This window comes from Suillus paluster (assembly GCF_016628075.1).
Source record: "Suillus paluster strain FC165 chromosome Unknown EDB91scaffold_13, whole genome shotgun sequence".
Taxonomy (NCBI): Eukaryota; Fungi; Basidiomycota; class Agaricomycetes; order Boletales; family Suillaceae; genus Suillus; species Suillus paluster.
Genome location: NW_024537573.1, coordinates 582,740 through 597,020, shown reverse-complemented (window position 1 = coordinate 597,020; position 14,281 = coordinate 582,740). Strand labels below are relative to the sequence as shown.

The following is a 14,281-nucleotide window of genomic DNA, read 5'->3' as shown; positions in this document are numbered from 1 at the left end:
ACTTCTCACTTGCGTGGACGCCCGATGACACGCGCCTTCTCTCCGGGGGAGATACAAAAGATCCCAGCATACGAGAGTGGGATACAGCCACTTGGAAGCAGGTCGGTGATCCCTGGACGGGTCACGCTGGCTGTATCTACTCCATCGCCGTTCATCCTGCGGGTACCTATGTTGCTTCTGTGTCTGATGACAACCATATTTGCGTCTGGCGATTCTCAGATCGACAAGGCATCGCAATGTTCCAGAACTCGGGCTGGGTGGGATGCGTCGAGTACATTCTCAGTAGAGGAAGTAATAACATGATATCAGACGGGGAGGTACCCAAGGACACTAACTCAGAGGTACTTTTCCCGTTTATTTTCCGCCCATTTGCCGTCTCATCTAGCGTCTTTTTTTGATACCAAGGCTCAAGTCTTTGATTTAAAGGCATGCTTCCATTCTTAACTCTGAAAACGTAATTCGAGCCTGTTTCGTTGCAGATCAACACTACCTGCTGAAGAGTTATTCGTACAAGAAATCACAAACCTGAACAATGCAATACGAAGTAAGCCTACAAAGTAACACATACATCAATGTGCATAACTCTTTCCTCAGAGCTGCGCGAGCAGTATGTCGATCTTTCCGAAATAGAGGATTTCGTTCGAAACATCATCGATGTTCAGCTCAACACCGCCCCGTTTCGTCTACTCAACACCACCATCGGACTCGTATGTGCCCGAGAACTGCAGGTACGCATGTTCAAAGCCAGTGTAGAGTACAAGGAACTTCGGCTATGGACCATGAAGCATCCTGGCTTCCAAAGGGAGCGTATCGCAGAAGTGGTGGCAGCGTACTTTCGTTTTGTCATGCTATCACACAGGTGGGAAGCGATGGAGTCGTCGCTGCACGACATCCAAGACAAAGTCGTGTTCAAGTTGAAGGCAGCCGGTGGTCTCGTGAAGTTGCAATCATTCTGCAAAATTGCTCGTGATGCGGGGTATCACTGGGCATGGGTTGATACATATTGCATCGACAAGTACAACAATGTCGAGCTCCAAGCGTCACTCAACTCAATGTTTGTTTGGTATCACTACTCGGCCCTCACGGTTGTCTACCTGGCGGATGTTCCGCCTTCATCCAAGTCTGGCGCGCTGGCGGAGAGCGTTTGGAACACCCGAGGATGGACCCTCCCGGAATTCCTCGCCCCTAAAATTATTCGCTTCTACCAACAGGATTGGTCTCTATATCTCGACGACAACTCCCCCAACCACAAAGAGTCTGCTAGTATTATGAAGGAGATGGAGGATGCGACGGGCATAGATGCACGTAGCATCATCGCCTTCCAACCGGGAACGAGAGACGCCCGAGAAAAACTCCAATGGGCATCTACCCGTGTCACCACGGTGCCGGAAGACATCGCATATTCATTATTTGGTATCTTCGGTGTCCATCTTCCTATCCTTTACGGCGAGATGAAGCAAAATGCGCTCGGACGGCTCCTGCAGGAAATCATAGCCCAGTCAGGCGACATTACTGCCCTCGATTGGGTCGGACAACCATCCAGGTTCAATAGTTGTCTACCAGCAGACATTATTTCATATCGTGCTCCACCATGCCTTGTTCCATCTCTATCCGAAGATGAGATTGAATCATCGGTTTCCTCGCTGCGAGGTGCTGTGGCTCTAGAGTCGACTTCGAAACTGTATCAGGAACTCGACCGCCTGAGCCCTCCCCGTTTTGCGCACCGCCGGTTGCATCTTCCTTGCATTGTATTCCCTGTCACAGAAGTCAGACGGCGGTCTGGCACTGATCGAGACGAGGAGACAAATACATACGGAGTCGAGGCAAACGGGCTTCATGACCTCCAGATCACTACAACACACAAGTTCTCGCAGGCAAGGCGCGCTCAACAGCAATTCCTGCTTGTCCGTCCATGGGATCGACGTCTCCTCGAGCATCTCGACTTCGCAGAGCTGCCTGCCTTTGCAGACGATGCGGAGAGCTTGGGAAATTGGTCAGAGTCCGAGTCTCCGTTACAGGACTCGCCCCCCATTTCTCCTGTAGAAGAAGAGCTAGATGAATCTGAATTTCACTCGCGAGCCTTGCAATTGATTGTTCGTCTTGGGCAGCCGTTCAGCGCATTTTTGCTAGCGCAGCGGCGCGGCGGAGAATACGCGAGGATCGCTTCAGATCATCATATTATTGTACAGGTCAAAGACATGGCTTTTGTTCACAGCATGATGGACATCAGGACCGTAATGATATTGTAGAGGTATGTTTCTTTTCAACGCAGTTTTCGTTTGTCCCTCAACGATGCACATGCATACACAGATACTTATCGATTCACAAGTCAAAGACGTGTCTGTTCACAACATGATGGACGGAATCAGGGCCCTAGAAACACTGTAGCCGTATGTTTTATCTTTGAGCTGGTGACTGGTCGGTTGTACCTTGACGATATATATGTTATACGCAGATACTACCCTATAATTTCTTTCGAAGCACTATACAGATGTTGTCGAACTATTCATCACACACTCTACTACGAATTCTCTGTCCTACACCATTAGCACTCGTTCCTCCACCACCCCGGGGCTGTGACAATGCTCGATCACCAATTCGCACTTCTTCGTGATGCCATACGAGCAGCAGCACACGAATCAATACCACATCGGATCCAGCTATCATATATTATGACTTGAACGCCAATAGCCATAAACCTAAGTTCTCCCTGGTCTCCCCTAGCCAGTCCTATATAGATGGAAGGAAGATAGTCATTCCTTTAAAGTTCTCCTTAAGGGAAGTCTCCTCGTGTGAACGTTTTCGAGATCCCACAAATAAAAGCGGTTATTTAGATTCAAATATTCAAGGCTTCTAAGTTTTGTCAAACAACTTCCTAGTACAAGCCCCGAGATAACTAGGATATTGATATGCCCCTACCAGCTCGTCACGCGCTTGGGGACATTAATCTCTCGTGGGCCTCTCGGTCAATCTCACCACTCAGGATGCACTAAATCGAGTGTCGACTTTCAAGTATTTACCACCTCTAGCCAGGGCTCTAAGGTATATAGAACCTCTCGTCACCCGACTGGAAATGATCGGCAGACGCGGCGGCGATCATATTTTGCACTGGGTTCATGAACACATTCACGATGTGTGCGTCAGGATCTGACCGCGGCGACTTTGGAGACAAATAATGCTCGATTGTGTACTGTGAGGGCTTTGGTAGTATTGGGAAGATCGTGGCCGAGTCTTTATATGAGTCCCGGAGGCAGAGATGCCCATTGGCAACCCACTTGTTGTTTTCGTAATGTCGGAATTGGTCTGGTATAGAGACTGTTTCGAAAAAGTGGATATCAAACTTGAACCATGCGTGAGCTGTGTCCCTCAGAGTTGTAGGCACTGGAAAATAGAAGTGTGGTTGTCCAGATCTGTGTTTGGGACACGGAGCAGTCATTGACCGCCGAGTTCAACGATATACTGAAGGTCGGAGGATAATACATACGTCTGGCGAAGGGCTTTACATAACTGCAAGACAACCGTCAGTATAAAGTCCCATCCAAGACAGGATCATCGATTTGTAAATTGTAGCTCACGGATGTACAACGAAGAACATCTCGGTAAGGAAGGAAGGTCAGAATAAAACACTGAAGTTCTTCAGCAAGAGACTGGAACTCAGCTTTGGGCTTCATGTTCTTCTGTCGTGATGTACAAAGTTGCAAGTTGCAATTGAGTCGGCGACCGCAGTCACACAAATACTTCTCCACAAACCTCAACAAAAGCTTTCTGATTTGGCCCGGCTAACAGACCTGTGACCCGATCGAGTTCAAGCTTGATGTCGAGGTAACTCTCCTACCACACAGGACTGGTGGCCATGCATGAGCATGTCGATCCTCCACGTTCACATATTTACTCCATCGAGATCTGAATAGTTGAAGTGGGCAAAACTGCAGTGACTCCCACAAGCGGTGTTTTGCCTGTATATTAGCTTTAACCCAGTACCACATCTGTTTGCAAATGCTATGGCATATGGCATTGCAGCAGTCATCATTAGTATTGGCACTGCTACTTAGATTGAATGCGAGGATGCAATCCATGGTAAGGGTATGCCTGTCATCGTCAGGGCAAACAGGTAGAGTCATTATAAGCACATTGCCAGAACAATAATGAACATGAAATGCTACTTCTTTCGTTTCTTGGTTCCCCGGGCATGGCTCGCCGACCCTGCCCTGGCTCGCCCCACCGCCCCTCCTCGAGCAAGCTGCTTGACACGTCCTCGTGCCGATTTCGATTGGCCTGTATACATCAGTCGAGAATTAGGCAAAATCAAAAATAATTTACCAGGCGATGTCTCCTGCACAGTCCAGGTTGTCCTCTTCATAGTCTGTGCCTGCGTCAGTGCCTGTGATGACGCTGGGGGTGATCCCGGCACCCTCGTCTCCGCTCTCCTGCGTGAGCGCGCTGCTGTCGCTATCGCCTCCTACCAAGCCAGCCATGTCCGCTTTGCTCTTACTACGTTTCGTAGTCTTGGTCTTTTTTGATTTACTGGGCTGGCGCGGTGATGGCGCGGGCGTTGATGATGCAAGGGAGGCCGTTGCACGTATCCGACGCTCCGAGACGAGATTGTTGAAAGAGTTTCGTTAGGAAGAGAGTATTCGTCTCGAAAGAAGGGATGTCGTGAGAGGTTCTGGGAAGGTGAGGGGGATCGTATGAGGTGTGGTGTTGAATTTTGGCTCGAGGTTGGCGTGTCGAAACCATCAATTTCCTAGTGGATAATGAGACACGCGAAAACAAAGAAAGCACAGTGCAGCTCACTGCGGTCTCTAGTGCATCAAGATCATAACACGTTTTCAACTTTGCCCAAATACTCTCGACGGGTAGGACATGACCAGTATCATTGTGTATTGTATTGCGAATGGCCAATACATGAAAATGCTTGTGGAGTCCAACGGGCCGAGCCTTCATCACGGATCGAAAGAAAGTAATCTCCCCTTCGACGCTGTCGAGGAAATCATCTGGGCTGTCAGACATGTATTGAGATTGACGTGGTTGCGGGATAGGCGGTTGTTTGGCAAAGGCTTTGGATCCAAACAAACGCGTCCACATTGAGAATAGTCACGTGCCGGGGACTCTCTCATTCTCGTTCTCAGTTACTTACAGTCACTACACTTCATGTCTGACGCAGAGCAGGATACAACCGTGCTTGGCAAGCGTGGCAGACACTTGGACGATGATCCAGAATGTCGTGTCCAGAATGACGAGGATGGTCCTACGCCAGCCGTCGACGCAGACATGAACCAGGATGACAGTGATGATGATGTTGGTCCTATGCCTCTGCCTGCTGGCGCCAATGGTGGATTCAAGAGGAAACGCAGGGGTGGGTCATACGCTTATTTACCCACAACTATCGATTTACGACTCGATGCTAGTTGTGCCTCACGAGAAACTGTACCTGGACCACCTCCCGGATGCGGAACAGTACTATAAAAGCTACATGCACCGCGACTCCCTCAGCTTCGTTGTTGTCACGAAGTGAGTCCCAGAGAATGTCTGTAGAGCGAAGATCTCAACCTCAACAAAACAGGACGGACTTTATCATCACTACATCTGTTGATGGTCATCTAAAATTCTGGAAGAAGCAGGACGAGGGCATCGAGTTTGTGAAGCATTTCCGTGCACACACGAGCCCTATAACTGGGGTCTCAGCAAGTGCAGATGGACAACTGTTTGCGAGTATCTCGGAAGATGGGTCAGCGAAAGTGTTCGACGTGCTCAATTTTGGTGCGCAAATCGCCCACATTTATCTATTTTGGCGCTGACCCGTAAACAGATATGATAAACATGTTGAAGCTCGGGTTCACCCCTCATGCGTGTTGTTGGGTACATAGACGGGGACAAGCCCAAGGCTTGCTGGCTATGTAAGTATCTGATGGAATTCTCTCGTTAGCTTATAACAACGCATACAGCTCAGAGCAAGGGACGGGTACCATACGACTTTATGATGGTCGCGGTAATGACAAGCCACTACTAACAATCGAGAAACTTCATCGTTTCCCGGTGCATTTGATGACGGTAAGGCTACTCTTTTTGAATGAAGCGCCTCATGTGACGTCATGGTTTTAGTACAGTGACCGCTATGATACCGTGATATCTGGTGATGAAAACGGTTTCGTCGAGTACTGGCAACCGTTTGAACCTTTCGAGCCACCGAAAAATATACCTGGCATGTGGTCATTGAAGTCTTCTACAGACCTGTACGAGTTTAAAAAGGTACATGAGCTTCTCCATCCTGTAGCATCGACTAAGCGTTCCTCTAGACAAAATCAGTCCCTGCTTGCATAACGCTTTCACCGGATTCCTCTTCCTTTGTTACGTTTTCTCTTCCAGATCGCCAAATTCGCATATTTTCCTTCCTAAAAGGCAAACTTACTCGAAAGTACGATGAGTCATTAACGGCAATCCAGGAAATGCAACAGGCCAGTACATCGGTCCACCGCGTAGAGGACATGGAGTTTGGTAGGCGGCTAGCAGTGGAAAGGGAACTCGAGATGCCCGGTCCTGATGGACGGATTCCTGCAATGTCGACTAATGCAGTGTGGGACGAAAGCGGCGCATTTGTCTTGTATCCGACGTTACTTGGAATCAAAGGTCGGAAACGATTCTTGTTGGGCAGACCCAAAACTGACATGGTACGGTTTCTCAGTGGTCAACACAGTGACGAACCGTGTCGCGCGGCTGCTGGGAAAGGATGAATCAGTCCGATGGATGAACCTTGCATTGTATCAGGGAGCGCCTGGGAAGAAGGGGCTAGCGCCTGTATGTACTGGCTCATGATCGAGGGATACTCACTGGCAACTTTTATAGGCCATGACAGCGTCTGCGAATCCCATGCTGGCTAATAAGGGTATTCGAGACCCGACCCTCTTTTGTACGGGGTATAAACGCCAGCGCTTCTATCTCTTCACCCGCTTCGAACCAGAGTAAGCACTTTTCACTATCTGACTGCGCTACATCTTCACATTTGTATCACAGAGACAGTAAAATACACGACCGAGACGTCTTTAATGAACGACCGACGCGTGAAGAACAGTCCATTGCCTCCGCGACCGCCCTTACCAAATCGGGGCCATCACCTTTGGCTTCATCCGCAGGTGATTCACACATCCATGGGGGACATACATATGCGCCTATTTCCCCAACAATCTCCCAGGGCCGTGGAGAATTTCGTGGGCCACGCTCGGAGCGGTTACTTCGAGGGTGTCATCTTCCACCGAGTCATTCCGAAGTTTATGATCCAGACTGGAGATCCATTGGGCGATGGCACTGGGGGCACGTCAATTTGGGACAGGGAATTCGAAGACGAGTTTTCCACAGATTTGAAACATGATCGGTAATTATTCATCGTTTGCCACAAAGTTAAATTTCCATGGCTGATTGACTGCATTACAGGCCATATACCGTCAGCATGGCAAACGCAGGTCCCAATACAAACGGCTCGCAGTTCTTCATCACCACGACAGCAACCCCATGGTTAGACAAGAAACACACGATCTTCGGACGCGTTTTCTCCGGATTAGAGGTCGTCCATAACATCGAAAACGTGAAGACGAATAAGATGGACAAGCCATTCGAAGACATCAAGATTGTCAACATTGATGTCGATTAAAATGTATTAAGCATCTGTTGCATGATGTTTCTTGAAGGGATATTCAGAGTGCAACACGGTCCGTAATTTCTATGTGATGATGAACCAAGAGCGACGACCCAATCAAAGAAAGACATTCTTGGAATCGTGATTGGAGGCGTTTTGTAATACAGTCCGCAGATACTTCAAGGTTCGTCTCCGCAAGTGAACACGGACAGGAGAACTTGAGTAGAGTATGCTGCTGACCGAAGGCTTGCAACGAAGATGGTTGTGACGTTTGGGGAACAACAGTTGCTTCATAAACGTCCAAGGGTTGTCCACTCAGGAATGAGGTCTGATCCGCCGAAATGGGGACATACGCGACTGGATAACCGATCAAAGTCGCAGCCAGAGGGACAAGGGACTCCTGCGTCAAACCATCAACGAAGGAAAATGAGAACTTGGCTTGAGATTCCAGCATGTCTGCATTCATCATGCGGATAATGTCCAGCACTGCCTTTGGCATGCTGTTCAGCTGGCAGGAGGCGTTGAGATGCGGCTTGGAGGTTGAGGTGTTCTACACTATTTAGACACTCACCATGGTAGGGTGCGCGCCGAGGAGAACGTATGTCATTGTGGCATTGTCCTCCAACAGTGCACCAGCAAAGGCTCGCAGGGTGCGAGGATTTATGATGAACGACTGAAGTGACGTGGGATCGTACCAGTGGACGAGGTCGGCAAAAATTGCCCTCTGGTTTGTACACTTTTGATCAATTGTGCTGCGGTAGAATCTTGATCATCGCATACCTTCGACCGCAAGCCGGCAAGCACAGATGAAAACAGGTTGACAGGGTCCTGTACGGTGAACGTGTCTATTAAACAAGCAGGTCTGCGAGTCATGATCACGTCAAACGATGTCACTTTTTGTAACTATCAAAGCTTACCGGATGCCATGTGCAATCAGACATAAATCAGTTGAAAACTGCTCCAGTTTTCCCGGCCGAACCTTTCGCAGCGTCGTCTGCGCGAATAATCCCTCATGTGCTAGTTGCTTGTCCACTAGAAAAGACCTCAACATCGAACTCCAGATTTGGCCACAAATCACAGTCCCCTCTGTGTAGTAGCCAGGCCAGATCCCAGCGTCAGTTGAGGCTCATGTAGGGTTTGTGGGGAACTGTTTGTGCAACTTCCCAAACGTGCAGGCAACACCATTTCTCAATGTAACGACTCACGATAGGAAGAAATGAAGCCCAAAGCCGAGTTCCAGTTTCTTGCTGAAGAACTCCAATGTTACATTCTGAGCTTTCTTCCCTACCAAGATATTCTTCGTTGTACATCCGTGAGCTACAATTTACTGATCGGTGCTGTTGTCCCACATGGACTTTTATACTGAAGACTGTCATGGTCTTGTAGGTATGCAAGACCCTTCACCAGACGTATATATTGTCCTCCGAGCTTCAGTACATCGTTGAACTCGGTGGTCAACGACTGCTCCATGTCCCAAATACGAATCTCGACAACCACGCTTCAGTTTTCCAGCGCCTACAACTGCTGAGAGACAAAGCTCACGCATGGTTCGGGTTTGACGTACACTCTTTCAAAACAGTCTCTATACCAGCCCATAATAAAATGTGGGTTGCCAACGGGCATCTCTGCCTCTGGGAGCGAGGTGGAGACTCGACAACGATATTCCCAATACTACCAAAGCCCTCACAGTACACAATCGAGCATGATCGGTCTCCAACATCATTGCGTTCAGATCCCAATGCATACAGCTTTGATGTTTTCATGGATCCAGTGCAAAACCTGATCGCCATCGTATGTGCCACTGTTGATGATCATTTCCAGTGGGATGACAAGAGGATCTATATCGACCTTGGGGCCCTGGATGGAGGTGGTATCCACCCCCTAGCTGCTGGACGGACACTATTTCTGTCAGAGCTGCCTGAAATCGAGAACAGTAACACTTCAAGCAACCGAGGGAGTTTCAAACTCAAGGGTTTCGGAAGGCACATCGCGTTGTGGCGCTCCCTGCGGGTTGTCGATCAAATCTTGCCTAGGAGCCTATGGGGGTTGCAGATTTGGGACTGGCAACACTCGCCGACATCCAGTGTGAGCCTTGGTCAGAAATAGTTGAAAAACTTGTTGACACTCGATTTAGAGTGTCCTCAGTGACACAATATACCCAGCGTACGAGGAGCCAAATGATTTTTGTTTCCTCGGAAATGATAGGTTGCTGATGTTCAGCGATACTATGAAGCTCTATTCGATCGAGGATATGTCCCAGGCACCGCAATTACTAGTGTGTTTCTTGTTACCTGTCTCAATGACGAGCATACAGTGCATACAGCCGATGGATGATACTGCACATAGCTCACGACCGCCGATGCAATTCGAACAAACGATGTGGACCTCAGACCCTAAACAACAACTACTGTGTGTTGTCACACGCTCTCCGAGTCTCGTCTTCATCATCTCCACCAGGATTTTCTTCGGTCCTGACTTCTTTGAAGAAACGCCAACAGCAATATCGTGGAAACACTGGGGTCCTTTAAATGCTCGTGTGTTCCGGTGCCTATGCGGTGTTGGCGTCGGCATTGTTGGGAATCGAGTTTTGCTGCCATATCCCACAGATGACAGGACGGACATCTGGCATGTCATGAAGTATAGGTTACATGTGATGGACTTCAGCCCATTAGCTGTTGAGCGCCGGCAGTGTCTGGGACGAGTGGTGAAAGAGCCATCTACGATAGAAATCACCCAGCCATGGTCGGGAGAGAGTTTGGCGGAGAACTTAACGACGTCCCTGCCTTACGTCGAGGTTGTGTTAGACCAGGACAAAAAATTTGGATTTCGTGCGTTTGAAAGAATATGGATTGACAAGGACAGAATTTATTTTGTGGGTTCTCCTCATTTTTTAAGTCAGTGCGGCTCACTGATTTTTATCTAATAGTATCATGGATCGAGTGAGCTCGAGGTCGTTGACATAGCGCCAAGGGTCACAGAAGCAGCAAAGCCCACTACGTCGTCAGACGACTAGTAGTACAGATACAAGTCACCTGTACCATGTGTGTTAATGATGTGAGTTGATCAAACCAAGCAAAGGTGTACTTACACCGGACCAAGTTACTAGTGGACCTCTTCTTCATATGCCTTCGGGCTGAAGTAGGGCTGGAGTTCGAGGCCCGGTGACTAACTGAGCCACCACGATTTGCTATTCTCAAGCCAATGTCTACATGTAGCGGCTGGCGCTTGTAAGCGCCAGTGCCCAACTACTTCAGACAGAATATCACTTCGATTTCAAGAGTACAAGATAGACATGATAGGAAGCTTAGTTTGCGTAGACATCATCGCTTTGACGCAACCATCTTTTTTCTGCGTGTTTAATATTTTATTATGCAACAGCGCACAGGCCAAACACGGGCGCCGACGAGCCATTCATGTTATCTTCAGTCTAGATACGATATACGACGCTGCAGTGGGAAGAAAAGTACCACCAGACTGGGCTAAATCTTCGGAACGACGATTAAACCGCTGGGACACGCTGCAATGTGAATACTTCGCTGACTCTCCAGTGAATGTCACAGCAGTATCATCCACTTGGACACAAGCCGATACCATCAAAGATCACCGACGCCGATTGATAGAGGACTCGTGCCATCTTCGAAGTTGTTCTAAACACAAGTGGAGAGTACAGCTAATGATGAATAAAGAAGCCACCAACAACTTTACTTACTGAAGATGAATTGAATTATGCTCCAGCGGCTATGTACTTCATTCTTTCGAGCTCGGATATGCTTTCTTGCTCCTGTACAATCCATCTATTTGCTGCATGAACGATCCAGGTCATAAGAGCGGTAGTACACCACCATGCTGTTGTCTGCCACGTTTTCCCGCTCAGCACCGAGGTTATAGGAGAAATTGCTGAAAGCCCGAACGCGACATTAAAAGGAAGAGGCGTTATTCGTCGTTTAGCAAGCAAAAAGTCCCGGGGCTGGGTGAGTAGAGCGGCGTTTGCATGGAGGACGATCGCGAGGAGTGTCAGAACAGGACTCAGATACAGTGGAGACTCCGGTCTACCAGCCGGTGGAAAAACAACAGCTAATGGACTGTTGTAGTCGGAGAAGATGTAAATGATATGCCTGGTAATGTACGTTGGACCTGCACCAATGTTCAAACGTTCATTGTTGTACTCACAGTAAAAGTGATAGCGCAAGCGTGATCTGCAACGTAGTGCGATTGTGGCTAATTGATGTTGCATTCTGACTCCTGAGATCGTCAATAATTTCGCTTTGTTCTGCAATCACCGAATCAATATGCTGGTACCTCGACGACGACGTCTGACTGCGTTACCTTGTTCATCCATGATGTGCGTGTCATCTGATTCAGAATATTCAGAGGCATACTTGAAAGGGTTCCTTCGTCGTAGAGCATCCATATCAATAATTCGACGCTGTCGTGTTGTGACGGGTGAGCAATATTGGGCTGCGCAGAGTTGGTGGGTGCATGTTGTAGTTCAAGTCGATCACGTGACATTATCTTATCAGCCTTGCTGAAACTTTATTGTGAAGTTCGATTGCTGGATTACTTCAAATCGCGGTATGTCTGCAGAAAAGCAGCCAGCCATCGCAGAGGGGCAGTTTGACGATGCTCCCACAGAGATCGCTGTCCGAGCCGTGGACAGCCAGCCAGATCCACGCGTAGGCGGATACTTCATTGACGACGAACGCGATCTTCAGTGGTCTGACGAGAGCTCGGAAGATGATGACGAAGACGAGTTAAACGAAGATGACTTTGAAGATGACAGAGCAGATGATGAAGATTGGGAGGTCGCAGAACGGGGTGAGTTATATTCACCTCTACGACGACCGATTGCTAATTATCCCAGATTTCACCAAACAATACAACCGGCTTCGGCAGCATGTCGCTGTGCGTACTGGCAACGCACAGGGAATCACGTCCTCCATTAATCATGCAGCTGTCGTTGCACCTCTTCCTGCGGTAAATAAGCCGCGCAGTGCGGTTCCTACGCATGTAAAGGATAAAACTGTCGATCAACTGGCTGCTCTCTCCAAGTACTCGTCTTGCATCGCTAAAATTGACCAGCCGTATGTCATGGGCGCTAGTGTGAATAGGAAAGGTCCTAGTTCATACGCAAATGCAAAGGACAAGTCAGATCGTGCCACATCCGAGCAAGTACTTGATCCCCGCACTCGAATCATCCTTTTCAAGATGATCGGACGAGGACTCATCCAGGAGGTGAATGGATGTGTTAGCACTGGAAAGGAGGTGAGTCTATCTGTTTCAATCCCAACATTTTTGCCTACAAGAGCGTTTAGGCAAATGTATATCATGCCCTTACCCCTACCTCTACGCACATCGCGCTCAAAATATACAAGACATCAATCCTTGTCTTCAAGGACCGCGATCGTTATGTAACAGGCGAGTATCGCTTCAGACGTGGCTATAGTAGACGCAATCCACGCAAGATGGTACGTCTATGGGCGGAGAAGGAAATGCGCAATCTCAAGAGACTCGTGTCTGCCGGGATACCATGTCCCGAGCCCATCGAGGTCCGGGAAAACATCTTGGTAATGGGTTTTCTTGGTGATGAAGAGGGCTGGTAATGTTTCCCGTCATGCTGAGGTTTCATCCATCGCTCACCCATCGCTTGGACGCCAGGGCATCCCCTCGCTTAAAAGACGCCGACATCCCCTCTGCATCATACCCAGCATTGTACGAAGAGCTCATCCTCAATGTCCGGAAGATGTATCACACTTGCAAACTTGTTCATGCCGATCTTTCCGAATACAATATTCTCTTTCACGGCGGACATCTCTGCATCATCGACGTCTCACAATCCGTAGAGCACGATCACCCCAGCGCTTTCGACTTCCTGAGGAGTGATATCAAGAATATCGAGGACTTTTTCGAGAGGTTTGGGGTAAAGTGCCTCGGTTTGAGGCGGTGTTTCGAATTCATCACGAGGGAGCACATTGTCGAGGAGGGGCAGGATGAGGGATCATTGTTGAAACAATGGCTAACAGAAGCGGAAGAGGAACAACAAAGTGCCCCACCCATGAACGGAAGCAATAACAAGAATATCTCCCCATCGAACACATCGGCTGCTCATGAAGACAATATTTTCCTTCAGTCATACATCCCTCGCACGCTAAACGAAGTATACGACCCTGAACGCGACGTGGAGGTGCTGACCAAGGGTGATGGGAAAAACCTGATTTATGCAGAAACCATAGGTTTGATGCATCCCACCTCTGTTGTAAGCCAGGATGGCGAAGTCAAACCACGTGTGCGCTTCAGGGGCGAGGGATCTTTGGATGAGGACCTCGTTGACGAAGGCGAGTATACGAGCGATAGCGAGGAAGAAGGGAGTGAAGAGCCCGAGGCAGGCAATAAGGACGTCTTCGACTCTCCCACACCTAGGGGCCACAGGCACGAAGATCGAGAGGCTAAAAAGGCACGTCATTCTATCAAAACCTAAACATATTGCTGATCTTCACCCAGGAGCGCAAAAAAGTAGTCAAAACAGAAGCACGTGAGAAACGAAAAACAAAAATACCCAAGGCGGAGAAGAAGCGCAAAATCAAAAGCTCGCGAGGACACTAAACTTTGGTCGCCTAGGATGCCTTTCATCTTTGGTAGATGTATTTTTATTGA

General features: G+C 48.6%; 8 protein-coding genes across 8 annotated transcripts; 4 read left to right on the top strand and 4 right to left on the bottom strand.

The window, feature by feature from the left end:
- The first annotated feature begins 477 nt into the window (after positions 1-477).
- EDB91DRAFT_1199638 (uncharacterized protein) lies at positions 478-2,671 on the top strand. Its single transcript, XM_041320640.1, has 3 exons — positions 478-544; positions 595-2,251; positions 2,311-2,671. Exon 2 carries the CDS (start codon positions 735-737, stop codon positions 2,247-2,249), a length of 1,515 nt encoding a protein of 504 aa, XP_041179725.1. The 5' UTR covers positions 478-544; positions 595-734; the 3' UTR covers positions 2,250-2,251; positions 2,311-2,671.
- Positions 2,672-3,450: 779 nt separating this feature from the next.
- Positions 3,451-4,290, bottom strand: EDB91DRAFT_138672 (uncharacterized protein). The gene is made up of 2 exons (XM_041326192.1): positions 3,789-4,290; positions 3,451-3,737 (listed from the first exon to the last, which is right to left on the bottom strand). Exons 1-2 carry the CDS (start codon positions 4,119-4,121, stop codon positions 3,522-3,524), a joined length of 549 nt encoding a protein of 182 aa, XP_041179724.1. The 5' UTR covers positions 4,122-4,290; the 3' UTR covers positions 3,451-3,521.
- Positions 3,680-5,131, bottom strand: EDB91DRAFT_1120266 (uncharacterized protein). The gene is made up of 4 exons (XM_041318180.1): positions 4,795-5,131; positions 4,340-4,589; positions 3,789-4,275; positions 3,680-3,737 (listed from the first exon to the last, which is right to left on the bottom strand). Exons 1-3 carry the CDS (start codon positions 5,083-5,085, stop codon positions 4,160-4,162), a joined length of 657 nt encoding a protein of 218 aa, XP_041179723.1. The 5' UTR covers positions 5,086-5,131; the 3' UTR covers positions 3,680-3,737; positions 3,789-4,159.
- A 20-nt stretch (positions 5,132-5,151) lies between these two features.
- On the top strand, positions 5,152-7,645 carry EDB91DRAFT_1246145 (uncharacterized protein; the record flags this gene model as incomplete). Its single annotated transcript, XM_041322620.1, has 12 exons — positions 5,152-5,356; positions 5,409-5,511; positions 5,564-5,760; positions 5,810-5,897; positions 5,946-6,051; positions 6,103-6,249; positions 6,297-6,627; positions 6,683-6,795; positions 6,844-6,959; positions 7,012-7,205; positions 7,255-7,369; positions 7,429-7,645. 12 exons carry the CDS (start codon positions 5,152-5,154, stop codon positions 7,643-7,645), a joined length of 1,932 nt encoding a protein of 643 aa, XP_041179722.1.
- On the bottom strand, positions 7,398-8,509 carry EDB91DRAFT_1268958 (uncharacterized protein). The gene is made up of 3 exons (XM_041324540.1): positions 8,411-8,509; positions 8,202-8,366; positions 7,398-8,138 (listed from the first exon to the last, which is right to left on the bottom strand). The coding sequence occupies exons 1-3, from the start codon at positions 8,501-8,503 to the stop codon at positions 7,689-7,691; spliced, it is 708 nt and encodes a 235-aa protein (XP_041179721.1). The 5' UTR covers positions 8,504-8,509; the 3' UTR covers positions 7,398-7,688.
- Positions 8,510-8,675: 166 nt separating this feature from the next.
- Positions 8,676-10,993, top strand: EDB91DRAFT_138725 (uncharacterized protein). The gene is made up of 5 exons (XM_041326193.1): positions 8,676-8,942; positions 9,017-9,715; positions 9,765-10,502; positions 10,557-10,684; positions 10,730-10,993. Exons 1-4 carry the CDS (start codon positions 8,847-8,849, stop codon positions 10,641-10,643), a joined length of 1,620 nt encoding a protein of 539 aa, XP_041179720.1. The 5' UTR covers positions 8,676-8,846; the 3' UTR covers positions 10,644-10,684; positions 10,730-10,993.
- Positions 10,994-11,354: 361 nt separating this feature from the next.
- On the bottom strand, positions 11,355-12,041 carry EDB91DRAFT_1049445 (uncharacterized protein; the record flags this gene model as incomplete). Its single annotated transcript, XM_041313462.1, has 3 exons — positions 11,355-11,745; positions 11,801-11,900; positions 11,957-12,041. 3 exons carry the CDS (start codon positions 12,039-12,041, stop codon positions 11,355-11,357), a joined length of 576 nt encoding a protein of 191 aa, XP_041179719.1.
- Positions 12,042-12,204: 163 nt separating this feature from the next.
- On the top strand, positions 12,205-14,230 carry EDB91DRAFT_1236294 (RIO1-domain-containing protein; the record flags this gene model as incomplete). Its single annotated transcript, XM_041321433.1, has 5 exons — positions 12,205-12,445; positions 12,492-12,892; positions 12,943-13,226; positions 13,286-14,081; positions 14,129-14,230. 5 exons carry the CDS (start codon positions 12,205-12,207, stop codon positions 14,228-14,230), a joined length of 1,824 nt encoding a protein of 607 aa, XP_041179718.1.
- Between the last annotated feature and the right edge of the window lie 51 nt (positions 14,231-14,281).

Coding starts and splice junctions, on each gene's coding strand:
- EDB91DRAFT_138672 (XM_041326192.1), bottom strand. CDS start 4,121: ATGACTCTACCTGTTTGCCCTGACGATGACAGGCATACCCTTACCATG. Junction 3,738..3,788: donor TGAACTCGATCGGGTCACAG/GTCTGTTAGCCG, acceptor TTTGTGGAGAAG/TATTTGTGTGACTGCGGTCG.
- EDB91DRAFT_138725 (XM_041326193.1), top strand. CDS start 8,847: ATGAAGCCCAAAGCCGAGTTCCAGTTTCTTGCTGAAGAACTCCAATGT. Junction 9,716..9,764: donor AACACTCGCCGACATCCAGT/GTGAGCCTTGGT, acceptor CACTCGATTTAG/AGTGTCCTCAGTGACACAAT. Junction 10,503..10,556: donor ACAAGGACAGAATTTATTTT/GTGGGTTCTCCT, acceptor TTTATCTAATAG/TATCATGGATCGAGTGAGCT.
- EDB91DRAFT_1199638 (XM_041320640.1), top strand. CDS start 735: ATGTTCAAAGCCAGTGTAGAGTACAAGGAACTTCGGCTATGGACCATG.
- EDB91DRAFT_1120266 (XM_041318180.1), bottom strand. CDS start 5,085: ATGTGGACGCGTTTGTTTGGATCCAAAGCCTTTGCCAAACAACCGCCT. Junction 4,590..4,794: donor TTGATGCACTAGAGACCGCA/GTGAGCTGCACT, acceptor CTCGTCTCGGAG/CGTCGGATACGTGCAACGGC. Junction 4,276..4,339: donor TGAAGAGGACAACCTGGACT/GTGCAGGAGACA, acceptor TGATGTATACAG/GCCAATCGAAATCGGCACGA.
- EDB91DRAFT_1268958 (XM_041324540.1), bottom strand. CDS start 8,503: ATGACTCGCAGACCTGCTTGTTTAATAGACACGTTCACCGTACAGGAC. Junction 8,367..8,410: donor TTGCCGGCTTGCGGTCGAAG/GTATGCGATGAT, acceptor ATTGATCAAAAG/TGTACAAACCAGAGGGCAAT. Junction 8,139..8,201: donor TCGGCGCGCACCCTACCATG/GTGAGTGTCTAA, acceptor GCCTCCTGCCAG/CTGAACAGCATGCCAAAGGC.